This window comes from Anopheles ziemanni, chromosome 3 (assembly GCF_943734765.1).
Source record: "Anopheles ziemanni chromosome 3, idAnoZiCoDA_A2_x.2, whole genome shotgun sequence".
NCBI lineage: Eukaryota > Metazoa > Arthropoda > Insecta > Diptera > Culicidae > Anopheles > Anopheles ziemanni.
Window position 1 is genome coordinate 4,248,875 of NC_080706.1, and position 25,051 is coordinate 4,273,925.

General features: G+C 46.1%; 1 protein-coding gene across 1 annotated transcript; it reads right to left on the minus strand.

The window, feature by feature from the left end:
- Positions 1 to 25,044, minus strand: LOC131289254 (ras-related protein Rap1). The gene is made up of 7 exons (XM_058318470.1): positions 24,975 to 25,044; positions 24,056 to 24,186; positions 17,443 to 17,889; positions 942 to 1,049; positions 740 to 868; positions 505 to 657; positions 1 to 422 (listed from the first exon to the last, which is right to left on the minus strand). Exons 3-7 carry the CDS (start codon positions 17,515 to 17,517, stop codon positions 333 to 335), a joined length of 555 nt encoding a protein of 184 aa, XP_058174453.1. The 5' UTR covers positions 17,518 to 17,889; positions 24,056 to 24,186; positions 24,975 to 25,044; the 3' UTR covers positions 1 to 332.
- Positions 25,045 to 25,051: the final 7 nt, after the last annotated feature.

Here is a 25,051-nt window from a genome sequence, read left to right on the forward strand (position 1 = left end):
TACATGTGTGTATAGTAAAGAAGGAAATTATGTTTCTGTATGTATTCGTCTGTTTGTGTATTTGTATGTAACATTTAGGGACTGCTAGCTTTTTTCCCCGTTTTGTTTAACGCCCGTGTAAATCACCACCTCTTCACACTTTTAGTTCTCAAACCCCTTTGCCCCTGAGACAAACAGGCGCGCTTCGTGTAGCGCAATCGCTTGTCCTAACACTTGATTATCTCGCGGCCACAGCAGCACAGTTACAGCGTCGTCGTCTCGTCTGGTTTCTACGGATTGTGTTTGTTGTTTGTGTTGAACCATTCACACACATTGTGCCCTAAACAGTGGTTTTACAGCAGCACGCACAGCGATTTCTTCTTTTTATTGGGCTTCCTTTCGGGTGATTTCTTGTTGATTTGTTGCACTAAGTCGTAGAAGATCTGTGGTGGAGGGGGATGGGAAAGCGGGAAGAAATTTTTAATTCACAAAACAAACATAAGAAACGGCAAGCGAGACACTTACGTCGTTAACATTAATTTTGGCTTTGGCAGACGTTTCCATGAATGCACAATTGAACTGCGCCGCTAGACTCCTGCCCAGATCCTTGCCCACGACCCGCTCGTCCTCGAGATCGCATTTATTGCCGACCAACACCATCGGAACATCGTCAGTGTCCTGCGGGAGGGGAGAAGAGATGCATGGTCGGGATTAGTTGACTTATTCTCAAGTCTTCTGCCGGGGGATCTTATTATCTCACCTTCACCCTCAAGATTTGCTCCCTCAGATCCTGCAGATCGTTGAAGGTGGATTGCGCGGTGATGGAGTATACTAGCACGAAGCCCTGTCCGTTCTTCATGTACAGATCTCGCATGGCGGTGAATTGTTCCTGTGGACAGAGAGCCGTGAGGCTCGTTTTGACAAATTGCTCAAACATTTAAATCCAGACCAAATATACTCACTGTGCCGGCTGTGTCCAAAATTTCCAACATGCATTGCTGCCCGTCCACTTCCACCTGTTTCCGGTAGCTGTCCTCTATCGTGGGATCGTACTTTTCCACAAATATTCCCTGCGGAAAATGGAGGATGGTAACGAGAAAAACACCGAGAAATTAAAAAAAGGGAAGCTGAACCAATGCAAGGGAATGTTGAGATAGAAAAGACCCCTCACGTAGTCCCCCCTTCTCGCTACTCGACATAGATTCGTTATGAAAATAGCCTGGCCGTTTGTGGGACGATTTCCCGGCAGCCCACACGATTGTGTAGAATAAGATAGCGCACACACTTTATTGAATCTGCCAACAGAAATTAAACTTTTCGCCCACAACAAACTCGATACGCCGAACTCAAATAGAAGACCCACGCCAACATCATCAACAGCATCGACGGGGCGGTGGTGGAGGGAAGGTGCGAAAATATTAACTTCCTTCACTCTTCCTCCCACTTCAACCACCCTTTCAGGACTGTGGTGCGTTTGCCCACCTCTTCCGACAGCCTTTTTCTGGAGGGTTTATACCTTTTTCGCTGGAAAACGACGAGAAATGTAAATAACGACCGAGTGATATACGAACACCTACGCAACACAGCCAGAACCGCAACCCTACTACAGTTCAACAAATGAATTAATAGACAATTAAATTGAGTGCCCCACTGGATGGGATGTACGTTCGCACAGTTTCTCTCTCTTTTTAGGAGCTTCCGCACCGGGAAAACATCCAAATGATGGCTGACAGGACACGAAACGGTAGCCAACAAGCACGAAACTTCTGGCACTTCCCTACAGAAAGGGCTTCTTCCCGACAAATTGCAACCCGGCCCGGTATCCAGCGAAAGTTTACGAACAAAAGTAGATGAGCTTGTGTCTGCAAAACGCAGAGTCGAGGTTTCTGGAAAACCGTAGGGACGGCAAGACAGTTTCTTGTATCCTTGGCTGGTGCGGAGAAACATAAACCGCATGTGTTTACCCTACTGCTTGTGGGTTTGGTGATGGTACTGGCGGTTCCGAGTGGTCCTTTGAATCCGGGAAACTTGTGGTTGTCTTCCATGGGGTTTTTCAAGAAAAGAGACAAAAGGACGAATCTGAAACCATCATATGAAGGTTATAGATCACCAGGTAAATTAATTCGCGGATAGAATCATTTGGCTTCAAGTAAGTATGTGTAAAAGAAGCAGGGCAAACCATCCTCTATTACTTTTGGTTAGACTTTCGACATCTAGAAACATTATACCAACGACAACTTGCTTAAAAGATGAATCTCAGACTACGTTTGCAGTTCCCCAGTACTTCAGAATATTTGTCCATTCAATCCTTTAACCGCTTTTTGCAAGCAACACAAGAAGGTATAGGAGTTGCGTTAGGTTGGACGTTACGTTCTTATTCGTCTTTCTATGTGGCAACCCTCCGTTGCCACAGTAAGAGTGTCATTCATCCCCCCGGTGACGATAAAGCTCAGCTGATGGAATGAAGGCCGAAGAAAGCAGACTCAAATCACTCGAATCACGAAACATATATTTTTTCCTATTTTTCCTACCACCGAAACCGTACCGATGAATCGTCAAACTTCATCGCTTATCGGACGAACGCGGGTGTGTTGCCTCAAATCGCCAATTATCGCCCGAGTCTATTACATTAAGAATTTATTTCCTCGCGAAGCGGAACCAAAATCCACGGAAACACACTCATCAGGTTTTGCGCCCGGATAGTAACCGGGTTCTTCCTTCGTCCCTGCGATTCGTGACACAGTTGGCGCGGAATCTGGATTCTTGTGTGCATTTTTCCCCCCACCGAGTGGATGTGACTCAATCAAACGCCGTTTCGGTGTCTTGCTGTCAACGAAACGGATGGCTTCACTCTGGCAAGAAAAAGTTTGATTTGTTCATTATCAGACACGTTACCATGGGTTTGGCCGGTGGTGACTTTGGTGAGGGGGGGGGGGGGGGGGGGGGGGGTGTCCCCTTCTGCTACCAAGAAAACATCGGAAACGGCGGTCTTCTCATTTCCCAAGCCAACGCACGGAAGAGTGAGTGTTTGTATCAAGGATACAGCCCCACGCAACACACTGTGCGTCGAAAGTTGGCCTTATCTTTTCAGAGACCCCCGCGGGTGAAGCGACCTTTCTGGCATGTCGTGCATCTTATCATACCAAGGTTCCAACCCAGGGAAGGGCCACGTTGAAGAAGTTCATCGTGCCCAGGGTGTCACGAGTCAAATATATACCGACGACTCGGCATCGATTTCGAGGGGTTGATAACGAAGGCGCGTGTGTGTGTGCGTGAGTGCATGCGTGAGGTCGAGGGGTTTTTTATCAGCACTTCAACAGGGCGGCCCTTTCCCTGGCGATGATGGGCTCTCTACGCAAGAGACGAGGAGGTTGTATTTTTAACTTCGCGACCGTCCCTCCCTTCCTGGGCCGGAAAATCGGAATTGAATGTTTGACTTGATTAACGAAATTACAGCCGGATGTCTATTTTTGTCGTTACATAATTTTTCAATCCATCTCCGCACACAAGCGCTCAATCAGCAGTTTCTTTGCCAACCGTGGTTCCTCCTTAACCAAGTTGCTGCAACCGCCATGGTGATGGCACCAGCATGAACTTTTCGGCCGCTTTCGCACGCCCTAATGAATTGCCACACTGGCATCTCGACAATTCGGGGGTGTCTCCTACGCGTCCGATCGATTCTGCGTGAAATAAACTTGATGATCTGATGCTGGCGACACGTGTTCTGAATACTTCCGAACCACCCATGGATACGCGTCGAAGTGTCAAACAAATGGGGAAGTGCGGAGTGGGTTAACGGATCACCGGACAAACAATGTGGGATAAGAAAATGTTCTTTCAAACAAGGCGGAACAAAAACCCCTAGGAGTTCCTCCTCTTGTAGAGAGTTGAGTTCCATTTCCGTTGTTACAAATTTTAGTACAAAACCAAACAAGCCCCTTTTTAAGTAAAGGTCAATTATTTTGCCAACCTCATACGGTGGCACGTTTCTCGAAGCCACCACAAGGTCTGCAAAAAAACAAACAAAAAACTCAACTCGTTCGAAAAAGCCAAAAGTGATGAAAAAATAAAAAGCCCTCGGGTAACTAAGCAACGCCCAGCTGGGCCGTATGAATAAATAATGGAAAATAGATTAAATTTATTGCATCCATCCATCGGCTACGGGCCTCGCCGGAATGATAACATTGTGCGTGTTGTTGGTTGGTGGAGAGCGGAGAAGCTGCCAACGAGCAAATAGCAACCTTTTCCTGCCGTTCTTCGTCCACCATCGGAACCTCATAGGCAGGGAAAACCTGAGGTTGAGGCTGTCCGGGACTTTTTTTATGCCCTCCTTGGGGCTTTGGCAGAGTTTCTCCCGGAACAACACCATCGGTTAACTGCATCCTCTCCTAGTACCAACACCCATCGCCGCCGTCATCATCATCATCATCATCGCCATCATCTATCGTCTTCCGATAGACATCTTCTCGCGAGGAAAGAACCTTGCGGAGAGCGGTCCCACACACGAATGTGGGGGGTGGGGAAAGGGATTAATGGTTGAAATCAATTTGTGACTACATGTAAGAGCCGGCGTATGTTGCTAGGGCGGAGGAAGGTTGGCGGGAAATGGATGGGAGATGCATTTGGCCTAGTTCTAGAGGCTCTCGGCACACACACACAAAGTAAACCACCTACAGTCCGTCGTCCGTCTTTCACGGCGGAGGTTTCGGAGGGAACGGAAAGGAAAACATTAACCAGACGTGATGTAGTTGTTTAGATATTTACTTGCGCTCCGTGCGCCGTTAGTTGTGGGATCCGACCAACCCACCGACTTCTGAATAGGACGACGCTGCATTCCGCTAGTTAACGGCAACAATATGTACACAAATCGGACGAAGATGCTCGTCTTTGAACTCCAAATCATACGGTTAGCCCAAAAAAGAAATCTAGCCAAACTATCCTTCTAGTTCATCGGTCGAATCTTTTGAAGCGGAAAACGATGAAGGTGCAAACGAGTTTCATCAGAATCATTACACGGACCCCATATAAACGGGGCTCTCCACCTTATTGCACTTTTTGATGGACGCTTTCAATTTGCTTAATGCAACTACTTTTTCGATTGCAGCACACCATCGTTTCACAGGCGAGTGAATGACCTCCCTTCCATCAAGGGATAGTCGGATGTGTTTAATCGAATCGATGTTTCTTTCGCCTTTACGCTTGGATCGATTCGAAAGTGAAACTTGCCAAACTAAAACACAATGTGTTTCTGGTATTTTAATACGAAGGAGAGGGCCAACAAACCGTGTGTGTGTTTGAGTTTATGGAACTTAGAAGCGATTTTCATGCCAGCCATAAGGTGCACTTACTTTCGGTACACACACCGAGGTACGGGACTGGATGACTTGGGGTGGGGTGTGGTGGAGATTCGGTGCGTGCTAAACGATCGTTAGATTTTACATCCAATCAAGGAAAGAAAATCCCCTAGGGAGGTGGATAGGAAAATTAGGCACGGGCGGGAAGCAACTTCATTGGTAAGGGGGGTTGTTCCGGCTGTAATCGGTTCATTATTAACCACCCGTCCTACCCTCCTCAATTTGCACTGGCGAGGGGGGTGAGAGAGGGGTGCTTGTTACACTTCCATGCGGGGGGGATATAAAGTCAAGCGAAAATCCATATTTGGTGTAAATTGTACACCCTCAGCGGGGGGGTTTAGCAACATCTGTTCCAAACAAGTTTTTCTGGTTCACTTTACATTAACAGGGATTAGTTTCACATTAAATCTCACTTCCATCTTTTACCACCTTGATTCACGTTAAAATAAGCTAACTCACATAACAAAACGTTGGTAGAAAAACCAACTGGTGTGATAAAATTCAGGTGGCAGCATTATGCCAAAATTTTCCCTCATTTTCTTCCCACGCAAACGGAGACCACCACCGAGGGTGACTGATTTGGTAAATCAAACTGACTGGAATCCCTTGTGCCCGGTCGGCCGGTTTGGACGTGGGTTTTTTGGAGTACATTCGAGTCCGACGGTGTTTCGCTTCAGTTATTCCATACCTGTGGACCGTAGGTTTTCAGATGGGTGGGTGATTCGTGACATTTACCACACGCCAAACTATGTGTACCTGATGGATTCGCAACACCCACGACACGACGGTAGGTCACCAAGTACAGCAACTCAATATTATTCCTACAAAAATGCTCGTTCTCAAATCACAAGCAGCCCCACGAGCATTCGAGGTGGATTGGACGATAACTTTTTATGTGGCTGTAGCAAACCGAATCACTCCATCCCGAACGAACTCGCACAGACTCGAGAGCACGTGCAGCTCTGGTCGGTGGAAAAACCATCCCTCACATGCCAGGGAGAAAAAGCCATATGGGAAAATTACCTTCTCCCAAAAGTCGGCCGAAAACGGCAGTTGCACCAAATAACATCTGCGTCTCGGTCGGTGGTGTGCAACATCATTTCGATGACGGCCCACACACGACCCCACCTTCCATCGTCTCCAAGCTCACCCAAACGAAGGGATGGTGGTGGTGGGTGGGGGGGGATATTACTGCATCGATCGTAAATTTCCAATGAGCGAACCTCCGCCCCATCCCTGCCTCTCGAACATGTCCGTCCGACGGTAACACCCGGATAGACGCCGGCAATAAATTTCCATATCCGAAACGGGTTGTGGCCGGCCAGTCGCGGTTCGTTCATTCGTTTGTTAACCTCCTGATGTTTGTGAAGTAACGGCGATGGATTGATAGGTTAATAGGATAAAGCGCGCCCATGATTGAGGTGTGACAATTTGGAAGGTGATTTGTCCATAGCTTCCCTTTTCTATCTAACCGGAAACATCCATTCCTATGGGCTTTTACGAACTCATTCCCTCTCAGGGAAAGTTTCTATATTTTATTCACTTCTGTCTAAAGTAAACCTATCGGTCAAGTTCACAGATCGAGTGATCAAGTGACCTACCGCGGCACAAAAACGCTGTACAAACTCCGAAAGAAACAACAAAACCGGGAGGTGGATTGGATTGCACGGATTCCGCGCCGACGCCTCATCACGTCGTGTTCCGCCGTCGTCGTCGATGTTTGTGTGCACGACATGAAGCAATGGAACCTGATGGAAATCCATACCACTCTGCCCACCCCTTTTCTCCTTTAACCCACGTGTTGTTCATGGGGTGGCGGTTTTTTTTTTCTTGTTTCAATTTAGCTTCACGCACTTTTGCAACAGCAAACCTCATCTATCGCCTCAGGGGGTTTCGGTTGGTGGTGGTGGTGGTTTGGGTGCTTTTAACTTTTCGGTAGGTGGTGGTCAACGAGCGTGAATTCAAGCAGTTTTTAGGGTCATTCGATCCAATCCTGAACCGAGCCACCGAATAGAACTCACGAACAACCGTGCCCTGTGTGAGTCGGGCAGGGGGGTTGGTTTTAACGGCGCTCAATTAATGCTCTGCGGGAGGTCAAGTGGAAGGTCTCCACCGGAGAGCTCGACTCGCTGCGGATTGGTGTCAACTGTTTGCATACACCAAACAACGACGGGTGCCAGCGACAGAAAGTGTGACCATTCTAACACCCCGCACAAGGGAGTTTATCGCGAATGAGACAATCCGGACCCGGTTTTCACAGCCTGTGACCATTGCGTTCTCGTGACATATGCACCTGTGTTCCGATCTGTGTCCGGGGCGCCATCATATCCCGAGAATCTCCAGAAGCTGCTTAAAAGCCTTTCGCGGTTTCGGAATCGGTTTCGCCTGGCCGAACACGCACACATTCACAAAATGCGCCCACGACTTCCTGTCCTGTGTATGTGATTTTGTTTTACTTTCGCACAACCACACCACACCGGATGGTGGCGGTTTCCCCTCTCCATCCCCTGCGTCGCTTCCTTGACCCACCTGCTGTTTGCGTCGGCGTTTCCAACCGGTGTTTCCCGGCGCGGCGGCCACCGGAAACAGGCGCGGGGGACAAAGAGAAGGGATGGAATGTATAAAAGTCTAGGCCGGCGGGCATTTTATGCTAACTACCTTCCAAAACTCGCCCAATAAACCGACAGACAAGCTGCGTGGGTTTTGAATGACAATATCATTTAAGCTGGTGGTGGTGGGGGGTTTTCCGCTTATCCGATCGATTATGATAAAATAATGGCGATGTCAAACACTTAAAGGGAGCCAATGGGGGGGAGGGTGGGAGCGAGGTTTTGCATGGCGTTATCTGTACGATTTAAAAATGAGCTACACGACAAGGCATCGTGTGTCCCCCTATTGATGGAAAATGTTTTGCCTCACAGTATCAACACACATCTGAAATAAGATCACAACGTTCGGGTATCGTTCCGTTCCATTGAAACTTACTAATTTTTTCCCCCTTTTTTTGTGATGTGTGTGCGATTGGCTTCGTAAACATTGAGCCTACCCACGCCCACAGCAAACGCAAACATCAGACACCGGGAGCAAACCCCCACTAGGCCAGACGTAACATATGGCGCGAATCGCAGCAAAAATCAGCTGACGTCTTTTGCTGACGTACATTTGGGCGACATACACACAAAAAAAGGACTCCGAACCGACTCACAACACAACAACACTTCCCATTATCCCCGGGGAATTGTCGATTTCGACACTCTGAGGGGGGGATGCAAACATAAAACTACATACAAAACATCCCGCCAACACCACAGGCCGTCGAGAGGTCGAGGGCGTTGGCGTTGGCATTGGGAGCAGAGAGCGAGGGCTGACAAGGGTAAGTAAAATCGTTGCAAAAACATGACTGATAAGAATGACCGATGGGAGTACAAATCACATGCTTGACGGTGGAGGAAATTGCAATGTTTGAGGGTCCAGGGACCGAGGTCTGGACGTGGGTGAAGAAGGGAAGCAAATATGCCCGGAGAGGAAATGCGTCAGCGTGTCGTTATCAGGTTTAGCACTCGTTTGGGTGATAAAGTGAGGTGGACTACGAACAGAGAGCAGATCAGAGAATTAAAGTTGATGGTTTTGCACTTAGACAACGCTTAGAGGATATGACATTCGCTTGCGTCTCCTCGGAATACCTTCAGCTTTAAATACAGTACGTTTTAAGGTAAAGCCGGTCCATAAACAACCGCATTAAACCACGGCCACAACCATTTACAAGAGACCCTCCACACCTCGCCACGGGGACAGTGTAATTTATAAGGCAGAACGAAGAGGCATGTTTTCCGAACAAAATCGATATGCAACTCCGCGCCAGCCAAAGCTCTCGACTTGATGGTCCTCCGCGCTTGTCGCGAATTCATGGAACGAGTCACGGGTTCCACGCTGACCAGGGTACGCCATAATAATCAGTCTTGTACGTCGTCGTCGTCCTCATGACCCACATATGTACGTCGACGCCCTGGAGGAGGGAGCTGCTAGGAGAGCTTGTAGCTCTCGCTCGAGTGAAATGTTCAACACGTCGGCGGGACCGTGTACGTTCTAACGTGTACAACGCGCACTTCAACAGCTGCTGCTGCTACACCTCTACTATACGGCTTTCATCGCGGAAACAGACATCCATCCGACCGCAGGCCAGCAAACAGGGGGATAAGAGGCCCTTCCTTCGCCACAATCGCTTTAACGCCCCGAACACAGACGGGCAGGCAGTTCACGTCAGGTCCGGGTGCTTGCTATTTCTCACAACACCAACAAGATCACAGGATATTCCATCCATCCATCCATCCATCACCTCCGACCTCCGGGGGACCTCACCACGGACATTTCGCAAATACAAGTTTGCTTCCGATCGAAGTGACACGCTATTACCCGAGACCAACAGCTGCTACTTCCGTCACACACACACACACGGGGTTGCTGCTGAGCCTGCAATGATGAGCAATTACCGTTGTTGTTTTCGTGACAGGACCTTCTTTTTCCCCCTGTCCATCCCGTCCGCCGCCGCCGGCTTGTAGCTTATCCGAAAACAATAAATCTATCAATTATGATGAAGCCAACACACGGATGTAGCAAACACAACTTGTTTGTGTTTTGTTTTCCTCCTTCTTCGCGGCAGGACTTTCCTCGGACGTGAATGAATGCCAGCGGCAGCGACAACTGTCATCGTAAGCGAAGGACTCTGACCCTTCCCCGTGGTCTAAAAGAAAAGACAAAAAGATAAACCTCTTTCGTTACATCTTCTGTTCACTCCGTTGTTGCCCGGGAATTGCGGGAATCCATGGCTCATTCTTCTTCCTCCTCGGTTACCCGGTCTAGCCCGGTGTCTAGATAACATGGTGGTAAGAGTTTGGTAAGTTCAACCCCGCGTACCACAAAAGTCCCCACCAGACATCGTCAAAACAGTGCCCGTTGTTTCGTGGCCTGACTTCGAAGTATTCGCGTGCGTCAACCAGAACACGGCCGGAATTCGATATTGGAGACAAATCAATTCCGTTACAGCGGGAATGCCACACTGCAGGAGGGGCACTGCTGACGTAAAGACAGGCAGCAGCAGAGACAGTCTGATCTCAATCATCGCGATAATAGTTATGACTCTGCAAGCAGACATACGTCGATGGGGACAACACGAGCGGGTGGAATGGGTTGAACAGTGTATGGGGAGCGGAGGGAAAGAGATAAATTGATCGAATGCGGGGAAAGAATGTAGGGAAAGAACTACAGGAGAGTGACGTGCTCGTAGGACCAGAACACGTGGGACACAGCAATCCGTCGTAACAGACGTCTATTTGTCGTTCGATACAAATGCATGTAATGCCCCTGGCAAGCGACGGAAAGTTTGTGCGATGATCGGAAAAAAAGGGTTGGCCGAGGTGCGGGCGGCGTTTGTCGCATTTTTGTCGTCGTTCAACCGTTCGACCCCATTTCTTGAGCACTCGCGGCGAGCCTCCCAAACCATGGTGCAGTAAAGGCTGCCACATAACGGGGTTCGCTACTTCCGCCATCACTATAGATCGAGTGAAAAATTATTTATTTTCAAAGAACATAGTTAAAATTATTTTTTTAAAACACACATTAACCAATGAATGTACAAAACAAGTTTTAACGTGAAGGATAGCAACTGGGATAACCAACCGAAGAATGGATTGAAATCAGTTGCAAACCACTGCAAAGTCTTCAGTCGAAACTACTTTAGAAGAAACAAACGGAAATGTATGTATGTTATGTAAGGTAAAACGGAAAAGGAAAAGTTGTGAGGAACCAAAACGTGTACAAAGCGTACCTGAGGTAAACAAACGGAACAACTAAGATTTAAAATTGTCCGTGGGTTCACCATTGCAGGCCATTGTTGTTTTGTCGATGCTGATGAAACTTCTCGATACTATGAACGTATGGGAATTCTAATTCTTTCTTTTCATCCCGAAACACTTCGGCTGTGTTTTATTGTTCTTCGTGATTTAATTCCAAATAAATGTAAACTAAGATAAAACAATAAAAGCTGCAACAACCAACCGTAAATATTCAAAGACTATTGGATCTGAGACGAACACGAACTGTAAAGATGTGTTATAATTTGTTTACGACCCTCTGGCACATGTCAATCAACGCAAATTTGATATCCATGACCAGCGGTAGAAACTATTGCCATAGGCGGGCGGAAGAACAAGGCACACAAAAGTATAGTCTAATGCCCAAAAATATCACAGGCCGACCTTTTTTCGGTCGACATATTGGCGTTGGATTTTTATGCAATTTCGAGAGGAACTCGTTAAATCCGTCCGTCCGGAAACCCGGTAACGGTGGATGGATAGTGGTCGAGAGGAAATTGTATGGGATTTGAAAATCGTATCGCAAACAACCGAACACGAAGTACGACCGCGCCGCCGCCGATGTAGGAAGCAGATGACGTAAACTGCGAGGGCGGCCATAAACCAGCACAAACCGTCGGCGGCTACGACGATCGATCCAATTTCGCTTTCTGTTTGGCAAGGCTTCGATTTTGGCAAGTCGTCAACAAGGTGGGGAAGAAAAATCCGCTTGGTTCCGGCGAGCAGAGTAAGCCCTTACGGGGGAGGGTTTTACTTTCGCCCCGATTCGTCGGTAAGTCGGCTCGGTTCGGTTGACCTACGTCTGCGGCGAACACCCTTTTCAAAAACAATCACCTTGAACGACGAGGATGGACCGAGCAGGAGGAGGATCGAACGCTCGTTGTAACAACCACCGGTCGTAACCCGCCGACAGCTTCCGGTGGCAACATGACGACATCTTGTTCGGTTTCCCACCATAACAGCATTACTGCTTTTCCGACGGCTATTTCTGGCCCTTTGGTGTGGCCATTTCGTATCCATTATTAATCCGGTCAGCATCGGTTCTCCTTCATACAGGATCGCTGGGTGTTTTATTTCAGTAAACTTAACCTAAAAATATCAAGGTGCCTAGCTTGGTAAAAGCTTGGCTACAGGATATCTAAAAAGAATAAAACATTGTATTTGACTAACTAGAATAGCAAGAATAAATTAAAATTTTCCATTATTCCAATACGACTGATATGCTATGAAACAACCATGGCTATAAACACCCTTTATTGAATGCATTTCATCCATTTTGCCACCAATGAACAGTCAGCTAATAGTCAGCATTAAACCAATGATATGCCACTTACACCTTCCAGCGATGGAGTGGAAACAAAAAAGGATATTTGTCGATGGCAAGGAGCGAGCGAGCAAAGGAGGAAAGGCAAGCAAATGGCATTCATTATTCGGATCGTTAATGGTGGGGAGAGAGTTTGAGGGCAGGAAATGGGTCGATTGATTACGGGAACCGATGCACAACCACAAAATGGTCTCCCCAAATGACTGTCGGTAAGTTTGCCGCCAATAAATTAAATCACCAAATTAATAACCTCATTCAAACGTAATTACATTCGATCACTTCAATTAATAAATTCGACAGTTTCAAAAAGGGGGGAAAATTCTAATGTCTGTTAAGTATTAAATAGAACTGCACGTTTAAGCTAGTCGACGACAATATATTGGAGAATAATTTCAGATAATAGTTTGTGAAACGTGGAGGGGTTTTCGAAACGCGGTTGCTTCATCCTCCATAGATTCTCCGTTTTCCATTTCAATATTTCCTTTCCCAACATGTGGCTATAACCTTTCAAATGGACATTTCCAGTCTTCAGTGACACCGGAGTGGCGCCTGTCCCTTTGCTTTTGTTAAACTCTAACGATGTTATCCTCACTCTCGTTTGACCTTTGCCAATGCTTTGCTTTCGGCAAGTCTCCGGGTGCGACATACAATTTTTCAACTCCGATCACACATTCGGTCTCGTGAAGCCCTCCTTCCCTTCCTACTTCTACCATTAACTGATCCTTTTTCCGACTCGGAACGAAAGTAAGTCACCTGTCACATGGCACTTGCCGCACAATTCCTCACGCTTGCAAACCCTTCTCCGATGACGTCCTTGAAACACACTGGCATCGGACTGGGGCATCACTCCCTTTTACTTTTCCCCTCCCTTCGTCGTGTTTCTGTGCGAAGGTACACTCACTTCCCGGAAGTGCTGTCTGCTGTTCCCTTCGGATCAGAAAGCTAAAGGTTAGACACCTGCCATTTTTCACGCAGACCCGCCATGGAAACATAAAAACGGGGGGAAAATAGGCACCGCATGTTCTTCCGAGATCCAACCGAGGTAAAACACGTGCCAATATCAATTGCCGTCTTCGCCATTTCTTCCTTATCGCAGGACAGACATAGCATTGCGGAGTTTTGGAGCCAGGCAATTTATTTGGTGCTTCGCTCATTCGAGCTCATTTGTCAAAGGTGAGAGAAGCCGAGATACCATACATCGCGACGAGCTTCATCATTCCCATGGGGAGGTCTGTGTAGTAGGGGGAGAGAGGTATTTTATAAATAATTCTAATTTCAGATCACATTACCAAAACGGCGACGGCTTCCAATGATGCTTTGTCTTCGTGGAGCAAAGCCCTGGCCATGTGAAGGAGTTCTCCGTCGATCCAGTTCACTTCGGCGTCTCCGAAAAGGAGTCGTCTCCTGTTGCTGAATGCCGAAGCAACCGGCCCGTGTAGCGGGACCGGCAAGGAAAGGGCCCGTAGGCTCACACCACCAAGGTTCATATTTGCCAAACGTCTTCATTTATTATTCCTCCCGTTTCTTTTCTCTCCCACACGGATTCCGTGGCGCAGTTTGGTAGGAAGGAAAGCCAAGGAAGCCAACAGCAACAGGTCCTTCCCTCGAGTCTCATCCCGTGTCACGTACCGTATGTACGTCCTCTTTCGGTTGCCTTTTCATTTTCGCTCCCACTCTCCCGGATTCTCAGGGGCACACTTTTCCTCGACGTTAGTTATGTGTGCCGTCGTCGGTGTCGTATCCTTTTTTATTCGATGCCTTCTGTGTGCCAACCGCATAAACTTCGCAAACGTTACGTTAGCAAGAGCACGGTCACACACACACACACGGTGGGTGTGGGAAATGAAATTCGTTATGCAAAATTATCCTGTTTGCTTTAAACGATATCGCGTAGAATGGATTTTTGCTGTACAAATAAACAAACAAAGTGATCAGAACGAGGCGCAGGGTTTGATTGTGAAGTTATTTCCCAACTACCCGAACCGCTGGATTTGTTTAATTGGATTAACTGCTTTTCCAGCGAGACGTGCGAAAATGTATTATTCATTGCGGGTAAACGTTATCACGTCCCTGGTTGCCGCTACCCAAACGAGTAGTAATGCAATTAAATTAGCAGCAAAAATTAACTCAAACATTCTGCATCATGTTTATCAGACCGTTGCTACTCAAAACTAGTTCGTAGCATTTTGTTCGAACGAGAGTGGGTAATTCTCATGATTACCGCAACCTTCATCGTATGCTTCCAATTTTAACCCACTCTTACAATTACTAGGAAACGCTACAACTTGATAGGTTCAAGGGTAAAAGGCTATCGCATAGGACCGTTTTAAGTGTTTCATATTAACTTTTGCTTGTGGTGCTCGAAAGGGTGATGTATCAAATCTGCATTGCAGTAAAGTTACATTATAATAGCCAATTATTAAAAATTCCAGCTTTCTTTCACGAAAGGATTCTACCACTCGATGAAGAGAAAGTTTTAAGTCGTACCAAAGCTCAGACGCACAGAACGCCCTCGGGGTAGTTTTTCCACTTGAGCTACATGCATATTTTAGATCCCATTAAGGCTGCGTGTGTTGTTGGCAAGTTTCGCACAAAATGATTCATAAACGACCCCCGTTCGTCATCCCCATTCAATATGGGTTCCATCAGAAACAATTTCATTCAGTGCGAAGTTCAAACCGGACCGTTCCGTTTGCGTTGTAAATTGTAATTTGGCAACATTCCCCGAACGAAAGGCGCTGGGCGAAACGAGTCGTAGTGAGTCATAATGTTTGTGCAAATAGTTTAGTTTGGGTGTTTGGGAAGATTCACAAGTTCAAGGGGGGGACTGACGTGCATTTGAAAAAGTCATACGTTGAAGCAGCTCCCCAAATTGTTCCTTAAAGCGCGTTAAAGTTATTTGAACCAGGTCCAAATGAACGATATTGCATCAGAATTGCATCATCATTAACAAAACTGTGATGTACATACAGGTAATAAGACTAAATAAAATAATGGATATCTCTTCGCACAGACAAGTTCTGTTCCTATAAATCTTACTCGGATATGCTTTCCCTGATGAAACTGGGTTATTGCTAAATATAAAAGGAATTCACCACCAGAAATTAGCTCAAACAAGAATACTTCAGGCTCATACTAACGGGATGATGTGCAGCCAAACGATCCAATCGAGAAAGACATACAAAACCAAAGTGGAATCCTTTTCCGACCCAGCTTTTCCTAATGAAGGCACAACGGAAAGTGGACTGCACGGCAAGATTGAGCTGAGAAATTGCTTTCAGATACGTTTTCTTGGCAAGTAGTGGACAGCATTATGTTGACTATGCAAAAAAGAAACGACAAGCTCGGCAGGAACCGATAATAAAACATGTCCCAACGGGGACATCTTGGGGATTTGAAGGAGAATGAAAAATGAGAAAGCAGGTTGCAGTAGTTGGAGTACAATAGAGTGACGTAATAGGATTTCCATCAGGCGGATGCAGCTGCATATCATGTCACTTATTAGATGATAGACTTTTGCTTACAAGAATTGCAGTAAAAGATGATTTCAACGGTTTTCAGATGTGGTACTTCCACCACACAACCATAACTAGTTTATTGGTGAACTTTTCTCATTTAAAGCCACCAAAAACTTTCATTTAAATGAGTAAAGCTCGAGGTAAACTCTAACTCTCTCTCTCTCTCGAGGGTATGGTATTTTCTTTCGACCCATTCTCAGGAACTCAGAATTCAAAAAGGGAATTCATCTGCTGAGGATCAACTCGTTTACAATTTATCCAGTCGGTGCAAAACTGTTTTACGTATCGGAATGTTACCTTAAAACCAAAACCAAACCCACGGAAAGCTCGCTCCTGCTTACAAAAAACCTCGAAGGATGTATCGGCTCCCCAGGACGTTCACGGTGGGGGGAACTGGCTCTCCCTCCGCCATAATGATGCTCCCAAGGTTCGGAAACCAGCCCGGCCGCAAGTACTAACTTTTGGTGGCGCTGCACGACCAACAAACGCTGGGGACTTGTGACACATCCCCGCGCTGCTGGTTCATCGGAAAACATCGTAACGCACCGTCGGACGCACGGAACAACCCGGAGGAGAGATGGATGGTGGCTTGTCACGTGCGCATCCAACGTATTCTCTCCTCCTGGTCCTTCTCTTCTATCAAAGGAAATTCATGAAATTAACTTTCCGCATCCGCTTCTGGCCTTCCTTTGCGGGAGAACCGAGGAACCGAGAAGTATGCAAAAGCTCGTACATTACCTCTCGCGCCGTTCCTCTTCGGCGCTGCGTGCGCTTCCATCCATTAAGTTGGCCGAATGAAAGTTTTAGCCACTTCCGAAGCCCCACAACACACACAGGTCGGAAGGTTGGGAAGGTTCCTCACGGTTACTCAAATAAACAATGCAAACAGTGCGTCGCACTGTAAATGGAACACATGGAGCGGATACACAAGACGGCGGGGCTTGAGATCGACGGGCAGAACGGGCAGCTGAAAGGCGGAGGAGGAGGTTCGATGGTAGGATCGGTTGGATGCTGGTCGGTTGATGTAATATCATCATCAAAGTCATTCCATTCCACCATGGAGGCGCGCTGCTGACAGTATGGGAGCAAATATTTGAGGAAAAAGGCTCTCAGCTTTTTTCCCCTGCTGAGTGTGTTTTCCTTCCACCCTGCTGTGAGAGGAGAAAAATCAACGCCGGAAACAGCCGACAACAAAGAACGAACCAAAAAATCCTTAGATTGTACAAATGGCAAACACACACAATCTCAACCTTCCCCCCACAGCGGTTTCCATAGTCGAGATTACGGAATGTGTTATTAAACATAAATATGTCCCTAAAGTTTTCAAAGAGAAACAATGAACGTCCCATGGTGGTGGTCTGCGAACGAAAAAATAAACCTGCAAAATAATCACTAACCTGAACGAACTGCACTGTGAGGGCCGATTTGCCGACACCTCCGCTGCCGAGGACGACGATTTTGTATTCACGCATTTTGGCCGAAGAGAGAGATCCCTACCACAACACCGCTGCACTACGGAGCGCTGCTATATTATTACTTGCGCCTTCCTTCCTCGATAATGGTGTCTTCCTCCCGAAAGGCAGTAAAGTGAAGTGTTCTTGATGGAGTTTTTTTTCCTAGCGAAGCGAAGACCGCAGACAGACGCTGCTGTTCAACAAAATTCCTCCTCCTACTGGAGGTGTATTATGAGCCGGGAGGAGTGACGTTATCCTACTGCTACTGCCGTGGCCGTTTTATTGCTTTCAGGAATGCGCGCCGTCGCTGTGCGATCACTTCCGGTCCTCTACTGCTTTCTTCCTGTTATCTCTGCTGTTATGCACCGTCCTCTGGATGACACACGCGATCTAAAACGGAACGTAAAGGAAGCAGTCGAAAGGAAAGAGATTAGTTTAATGTTGTGGGTTCGTTGGATCGATGTAATGGAATGAGAGATGAGGGATGTTTTTTGTTCATCCCGAAAGGAGCCATTTTTTCCCCCATTCAAGTAAAGATCTAATTTTGGTATGAAAATAAAACCATTGATTCCCATTGCGCCAAAAGTCAAGTGAAAAGAGCTCTATGAGCATCAACAAAAAATATCAGATTTCAATTTAATTCTAATGAATTCAAAACGCTTTACCCATGGACCGAATGCAGACAAGACCGGGGACGGAAAGGGGAGTAGTTAAGCGAGGGGATAAATATTTGAATTTCGCAAGCCCGGAACGATCGACGGTGGCGAAACATCAAACAAAATGTGGAGTTTTTGTGTTGTGGTCGGTTTTCTTGCCCATCTTTTCTCAAATATGTTGAACCGTTGCTTGATGCGGGGATGAGATAGGTTTGGTTCAACCTATTTGAATGTCATATTTTGTACCGAAGGGAAAGTTACGAGATGAAATGTTTTCGTTAGTAGTTTGACCTTTCCAATGTTTTTTTGGTTAACCTAACTTTTTTTCTGCAGAACGATAAAACGAACGGTTGTTCTTTTCCCCATTTCCAGCAAGTAGACAGTTGCGAGATATGCGAGTGAAAAAGAACAAATTGGAACATTTGAGTGCACTTTATTACTAAGAACACTTGAAATTGAGCTTTTTCTCGTGTGTAATCGTAATGACGCACAGCGGAAAAACAATCTTTATTGCTCATTCCATCGCATTACGTTCTGATTGTTAACCTTTCCTCTTGCACATGGCGTCGAAAACATCTTTCTATCACGACAGCCCGTAATCGTTCCATATCATCACCATGGGAAAACACATATTTTGTTCTTGACGTTGTTTTGATATGGTTCGCTCAACCGAAAGAAGGATCAACATTGTAAAAGAAGGTGAAAAAAACGCTCAAAAGTGTGTTTGTTTTGTTCGAAACTGCCTCTTGAAACTATTGCTCCTAGTTTCCTCTAATTCCTACGTTGTGTTTTATTTTAAAAATGGTAAACGCGTGCTTCTAGTGCCACTATCCAAACGCAAGAGAGTGCTACGATACAAGAAAAACTTAATCTAGCCTGCTGCGTTGGTAAAAAATTGCAGTCTTGAAACGCAGTCAACAAACGCCTACTCGAATCTACTCGTTACAAATTTACACAATTCAAACCAGCCGTTCCGTTCTGAACAATGTTTATACGTAATATACAAAAAACAATGTTTATACGTAATATACAAAAACATTGCTTAGTCGTGTGCCGGGTAGGAAACAAATTTGCGATGACCATGACTGTGAAAATAAAACTTTACCCGCGAAGATTTAAAAACTTTTGAGCACCACACTGTAGCGATAAGTGTTCAACGATCCCTACTCTACAGGTTGTGTTCGGGTTGTGTTTTGTCCATAAGACCATTCGATGCGAAGTATATACCAGCAACAAATTGCCTCCATACACGTTACCGCAAAACCGTATAAAGTTGGTAAATTGTTGGTAAAGGAAAAACACTGCTACTAAAAGATAACATTTTTTGGCAGAAAGAAGAATGCACCCAACGCAAGTTGGACACTTTATTTGAAGTGAAGTTCAAGAGGCTTACGGTGGCAGGTAAAATGTAAAACAACACTCCATAGCGTCCATAACAATGGGTGGAACGTGCAGACGACGTGTGCTAAGCTCATAATAAACTTGAATGGGTAAATATAACCGGGGGAAAAAAGATCGCATTTAAAAAAGACGAAATATTGCCCAATGCATATGGAAACAAACGCATATGGATGAAAAAGGGTTTGTTTTAGGATTTCAATATGTTATCTGTACTGCACATGTATTTGGATACGAATAAGGATTAAGGTACAATTTATTATATTTCTTCGGGATCGAGTTCTTCTGCACTGGCGCCAAGACTCCAGGAATATAAGAAAACAAAAAAAAATCAGAAGAAAGGAAATGTAAATCAGTCACAATTTCCGTGCAAGAGACACACGGAGAGTTAATACCACAGCAAATCCATTGGACGCACCGTCCCGGCTTATTAATTAAAATACACGTCAACAAGTGGCTGGACGTCAAAATGTAACAACAATACGGCCACAGGCCAGCCAGGCAAGTGCGAACCCGTGTGTGCAAGTTTGGCCAAAGGAAATGTCTTCCCTTTCCCTTCTATTTCTACCCTCTTTGCTAACCCTATTAGATGCATGGCGACGACAGCAATGGCAACAACATTACCACCACCGGAAGTTCGTTTGCGGAATCATTAATCAATCACCGTTGGTTTATTCCAGTCTGGGAGTGTGAACCTTTGGCGAGTGTTAGAAGCATGTGCAAGTCGTATGTTGAAGGGAAAGAAGTAGCCAATACAAGCACCACTATCGAACGAGGATTACGGGTGTTAGATATAAAGACTAGTTTTTGTTCAATTGGACTCTTGTTACATTAAGAAAAGATAGGCAAATCTCGTTTCTGAGGAACAACAGATTGATTTTAAAATATCCTCCTGCTTAAAGCAAACCGTTAACTGTGACAGAGATGCGTTTGCAGCGACAAACCTTGCTCCTGCATTTAACAACATTTTTGCGTGATTTACTCAACCATGTTCCTGGAACATGTTACAATTGTGTGTCAGCTCGTTCGCCTTCAAATGTCAACTGTCCTTCTGCTGGAGGAAAAGTTCGTTTTCCTAGAAACAATCTCCGAAGAAAGCGCCGACATTTGACGCGTTGTGTTTCAAAATGTAAATCACATTCTGGCAACTGAACGAACCGTTCGGAGTCGGCAAGTTATCGCGAACCACGACACACAAGACACCTAAGGTCGGAGAGGTTGACAAGCTTGTCTTGAGCTTGAAACCCTGCCGCGTGCAAGTGAAGCAATCCGAAGTTCAACAGAATGCATTTAACGTGGATGTGGTGGTCGGTAGACGAGGAAACAAACCACAAGCGATTATAATTACCAACGAAGTGACATGTCTCAAAATGTACCCAAAATGTACCCAAATGTACCCAAATGGCTTCGGTTCTGGTTTGAACATCTTCTGCTCCGGTGCGTTGTCAAAACCATCCGATAACTTTATAATTACAAGGGAACGCAAAAAAGCTGCACTCTCATCATCATCTTTCCGATGGACGGTTTTCGTTTGAGGAAAAGTTTGTCTTTTCCTCCACCGACACAACCGACAGTGACACTAATCTTTGCAGAGAGTACTGCCCGAGGGGCTTGTTGCCTTGAATTTTGCGGTGACCGGGGGGGATGCTGGAACGCTACAGCCCTTATCCCATCTAGCTTCGGTACAATGAAGCCTAATCGTTCCTACCATTAGCAGGAAAAAGGGCCGTGGACCGTTTGTTTGTGTACGCATCCTGTTCTTGCTTGATGCTCCTTCGGACGCCCTCGGGGGGCTCAGAACAATTCGAAGGAAACGCTACCCCAATTCGCACCAACCGTCCATTGTAAGGCGGAGCAACAAGTCGCTGACAGCGGGTTTCCGCATATGCAAAGAAAAAATAAGAATATAATCGAAAAGGACATCTCTATACCTCTTGAATGTCCACTTGTAGGTTTGGGCACGCGCCAAACGGGAGTGAAAGGAAATTCAACACCGGATGTGCGAAGGTCAGGGACAACCTGCTCTCGTTGACAATATGCAGGGCAAGGACGAAACCTACGGATATCCCGAAGGCAGCATTACGCGTGTACGATGGGCTCTGGTTTTTTTTTTACGGATAAAAGCACGTCCCTAAGAATCCTCGGAAGGCACGAATCCATTTTCCTAATGCCAAGGGTTTCCCTTTCTGTTTCTTTTTCTTTTTTTAAATCCGTTCCGTTTTCCTGCACATGATTCAAAGACGCTTTTCTCGTTGGGACACTATTCTTTCATGGGATTAGTTAGCGTTTGCATGTAAATCATCACCGGAACACCGGACGGCAACAAGGGATGCCATAACTAGGATGTTAATGGACATTTAAATAACCAGCCTACAATTAGCTGTGAGCCTGTGTCAATTTCAGACACGCTAATCGCACCTAAATTGCTTAATCCTTCCTGCAAGCGTTCAAGAGTGACGCTAGTTTTCCGTACGCTCCGTTCCGTCCTTCCGTTACGGCCGGGAAGCATCAGCAGGACATCAATATTCATGAGCCAAAGGTGGGTGGCGTTGAACCATTTTAGAGCTTCGCTAAACCATCATCCGGGGGCACATATTTTATCGATGAATCAGCGCGGACCGACATTGAGGCAAAGGGCATGCGAGATCATGAATAATGCCAGCTCACAGCGTCTACCGGGCGCCTTATTCTCTTTCCGGAACAAAATGATCAAGTTTTCTACTTCCGAGCACTGGCAGGAGACCCTTCACATCAGTAGAAGCAGGAAATAGCTTCTCATCAGGTGACTCATGTCTAAAATGAGTGTTTTCCCTTCAGGTTCCAACTGCAATAATAACAAAAGTACTTTTCAATACGTGTTATCATGTTTTTTTATGGTTCCAGATTGATATGACCTTCTCCAGCGAGTTCGCAGCATTCCTTAGGGGCTGGTGCGAGCTTACGAAGGGACGTTAATTCAATTTGTTCAATTCGATTATCGAATTTTGAAACACCACCACCATTGACGAGCGTGATGATGAAGAGGTCTTCGTTGTATACTGGTGCGGCGTCTTTCGGCTGACTTCCTGTGAGATGGAGACATTTGAGGCGGTCCATCGTTGTACACATGTCAAGTTCGTGTCACTGAACTCGTAATGTTTTCCTTTTCGGTGCATGGAACGAAGAGGGAGGGGATCGAGAAAAGAAGTAACAGTTATCCACACGAGCAGCATAAAAGCAATATGTCGCGCTCGTAGGTAACTGCACCATAATACAACAAACGATAAGGGCTGTATAGCTGAAACATATTGCTTTCAAGTACCCTCGAGTCTGAATCATCAACCGGATGAAAGTTTCAACAACTTTACATTTTTGCATTTCGTTGTTTGTTGCGGTTCATAGGAACCATGTTTATTGCATGTTGACCCCAAACAGGCCTATGATGATCACCGGAAAGAGGATCAACGAAGCGTGAGAACCGGCCGGGGTGCATTGACGTTTCTCCGGTCTACAACGTCTCTATACGCTGCAGCATCGTTGCTAAAATGCGAATGAGTCATTCTCTGCGTATGACAGTTGTTTGTTCTCGAAACGTTGCTATGTACGCCAGAATAGGTTACTACGATCAAGGTTCCAAAAAAGTTCTTTAATGAACTGCCTGTTCTACGAAATGAAACCCAAAAAAACGACCGCACATTTAAACATTTGTGCGCCGGCTGGAAGAAGCGTCACCAGGCATTGCCGTAAATTCGCGAAAATACGGCAGCATTATGAATCGTCAGAAATTCGCCAAGGCGCCTAACCATCTTTCCCCGCCCGTCCTCGGGCTGTTCTCGTTCCAGCACAAACACATTTCGTTGTACAAAGAAGCTGCAGGTTTTTTATTTCTTTATTTTATGTGGTTTTCGAGACAGCAAGCGCCTGCTAGCACGAATATGGAAACGAAGGCAAATGAAGCAAACAAAAAAACACAAACGTTTTTCGGTCATTTGCTTGCGAGTTTCACTCCGAATGACGACAAAGTTTGTTCTTATGTTCACCTGGTCCTTTCAGTACGTGCTCGAATGTCGTCTACGTTTACGTTTCATCAATGGTTACACGTTTCGTATATCATACATCAACTGTGCGGATCAGAAACATTTTCTGACGCTTAAGTAGCTCAATGTAAAAGTTTATAGTAATGTGAAACATTTCCCACCGGTGTTGCAAAGGAGACGAAAAAAGGGTCCATAAAATACGGCACAGAGGCGCAAGCAACGATCACACTCGGGTTTAGTTCGCACAGTTACTGGTGCACTTTACAAACAAACGAGTGGACCTATTCTTATTGCGCGAAGTGTAGCCCTGGTGCCTTATTCCCACACAACGACGTGCATCGCCGCATGTAGTTTGCTTCTTGCCAACAGTAATCCACCGAAAGTGACTCACAATCGAACGCGTTAGACCACACGAAAAAATTTACATTGGCAAGTGCATTTTCTCGGCCAAAACCAAGACCCATCCGGAACACCGGGACAACTTACCTTTTAGAGCAAAAGGCTCTTTTTGTATTTCGCGAAGTGTCAACGCACTCGATGCTGCTGATGATGACGATGATCGCTTCCCTTGTTGGCTATTGCAGCAACTGTATGTCTGGCGAAGACGAATCTATGCTCTGGAAAGCCGAATAATAGACAGATACAACGAACGATATAGGTTTTAACGTATAATCCTTTTAGGACAGATCAAACACCACCACTAGTGCACCAGCAATTTCTTTATCTTTCCGTATTTCTAGCAAACGCGATCTTATGGTTTGGAAAACCCGTGTGTTACACGCGTACGAGTTGTGTGTCGGAAAGCATCCCAGTTTCCTTACTTTCGGGAAATTTCCCTTCTCCGCAGCCGCACGCGGTCTGGACACCGCACCCAAAAGAAAGAAAACCAACCTCTTTTCGCACACACTGAACCCCACGTTAACGCACACACATGGTCTCGCACGAAAGCGCTATCTTATTCCTTCTTCCTTTTCCTCTTCTCTTCTTCTTCTTCTTCAACTTATGACTCTTTCTCTTCTTCGCCCTTGCTCTTTGTTTGAGCAAACTCTCGCGTTGCTCTCGTTCTCCTTCACTCCAGCCGTTTACACGCGCAGCTCGAAGCTTCCAGCGGTGGGACGATTGTCGCATGCACACACAATCCACACGCACTCACACACAGTGTCACACTTCCAGCTCTGGATTGGTGGTACCTCTAGCGGCGGACCACATTTCCTTTTCCGCGAGCTATTGAACTGTGAAATCCGCTTCCTGCGCTGCCTTGTTGGACATTTCACCGACAACGTTGACGGCGAACTATCGCTAGAACTAATGCTACTTCACTGGTATTGATTCATTTGCTAAACCGATGCGAATACTTCCGCAAAAACCCAATTCAGAAATTCCACTCTCTAACCACAATACACACCATTCAAGCTGATTGCTGCTTTACGTCGCACGAGCGTACTCAGCGGCAACGTTCGTCGACCGGAGGATGTTGAAGAC

Bases quoted from the DNA above. Each gene is read 5' to 3' on its own strand.
- LOC131289254 (XM_058318470.1), bottom strand. From the start codon at position 17,517: ATGCGTGAATACAAAATCGTCGTCCTCGGCAGCGGAGGTGTCGGCAAA. The intron at 658-739 runs GTGAGATAATAA...CCCCTCCCGCAG, and splicing joins AGCAAATCTTGAGGGTGAAG to GACACTGACGATGTTCCGAT. The intron at 423-504 runs GTAAGTGTCTCG...CCTCCACCACAG, and splicing joins CCAAAATTAATGTTAACGAC to ATCTTCTACGACTTAGTGCA.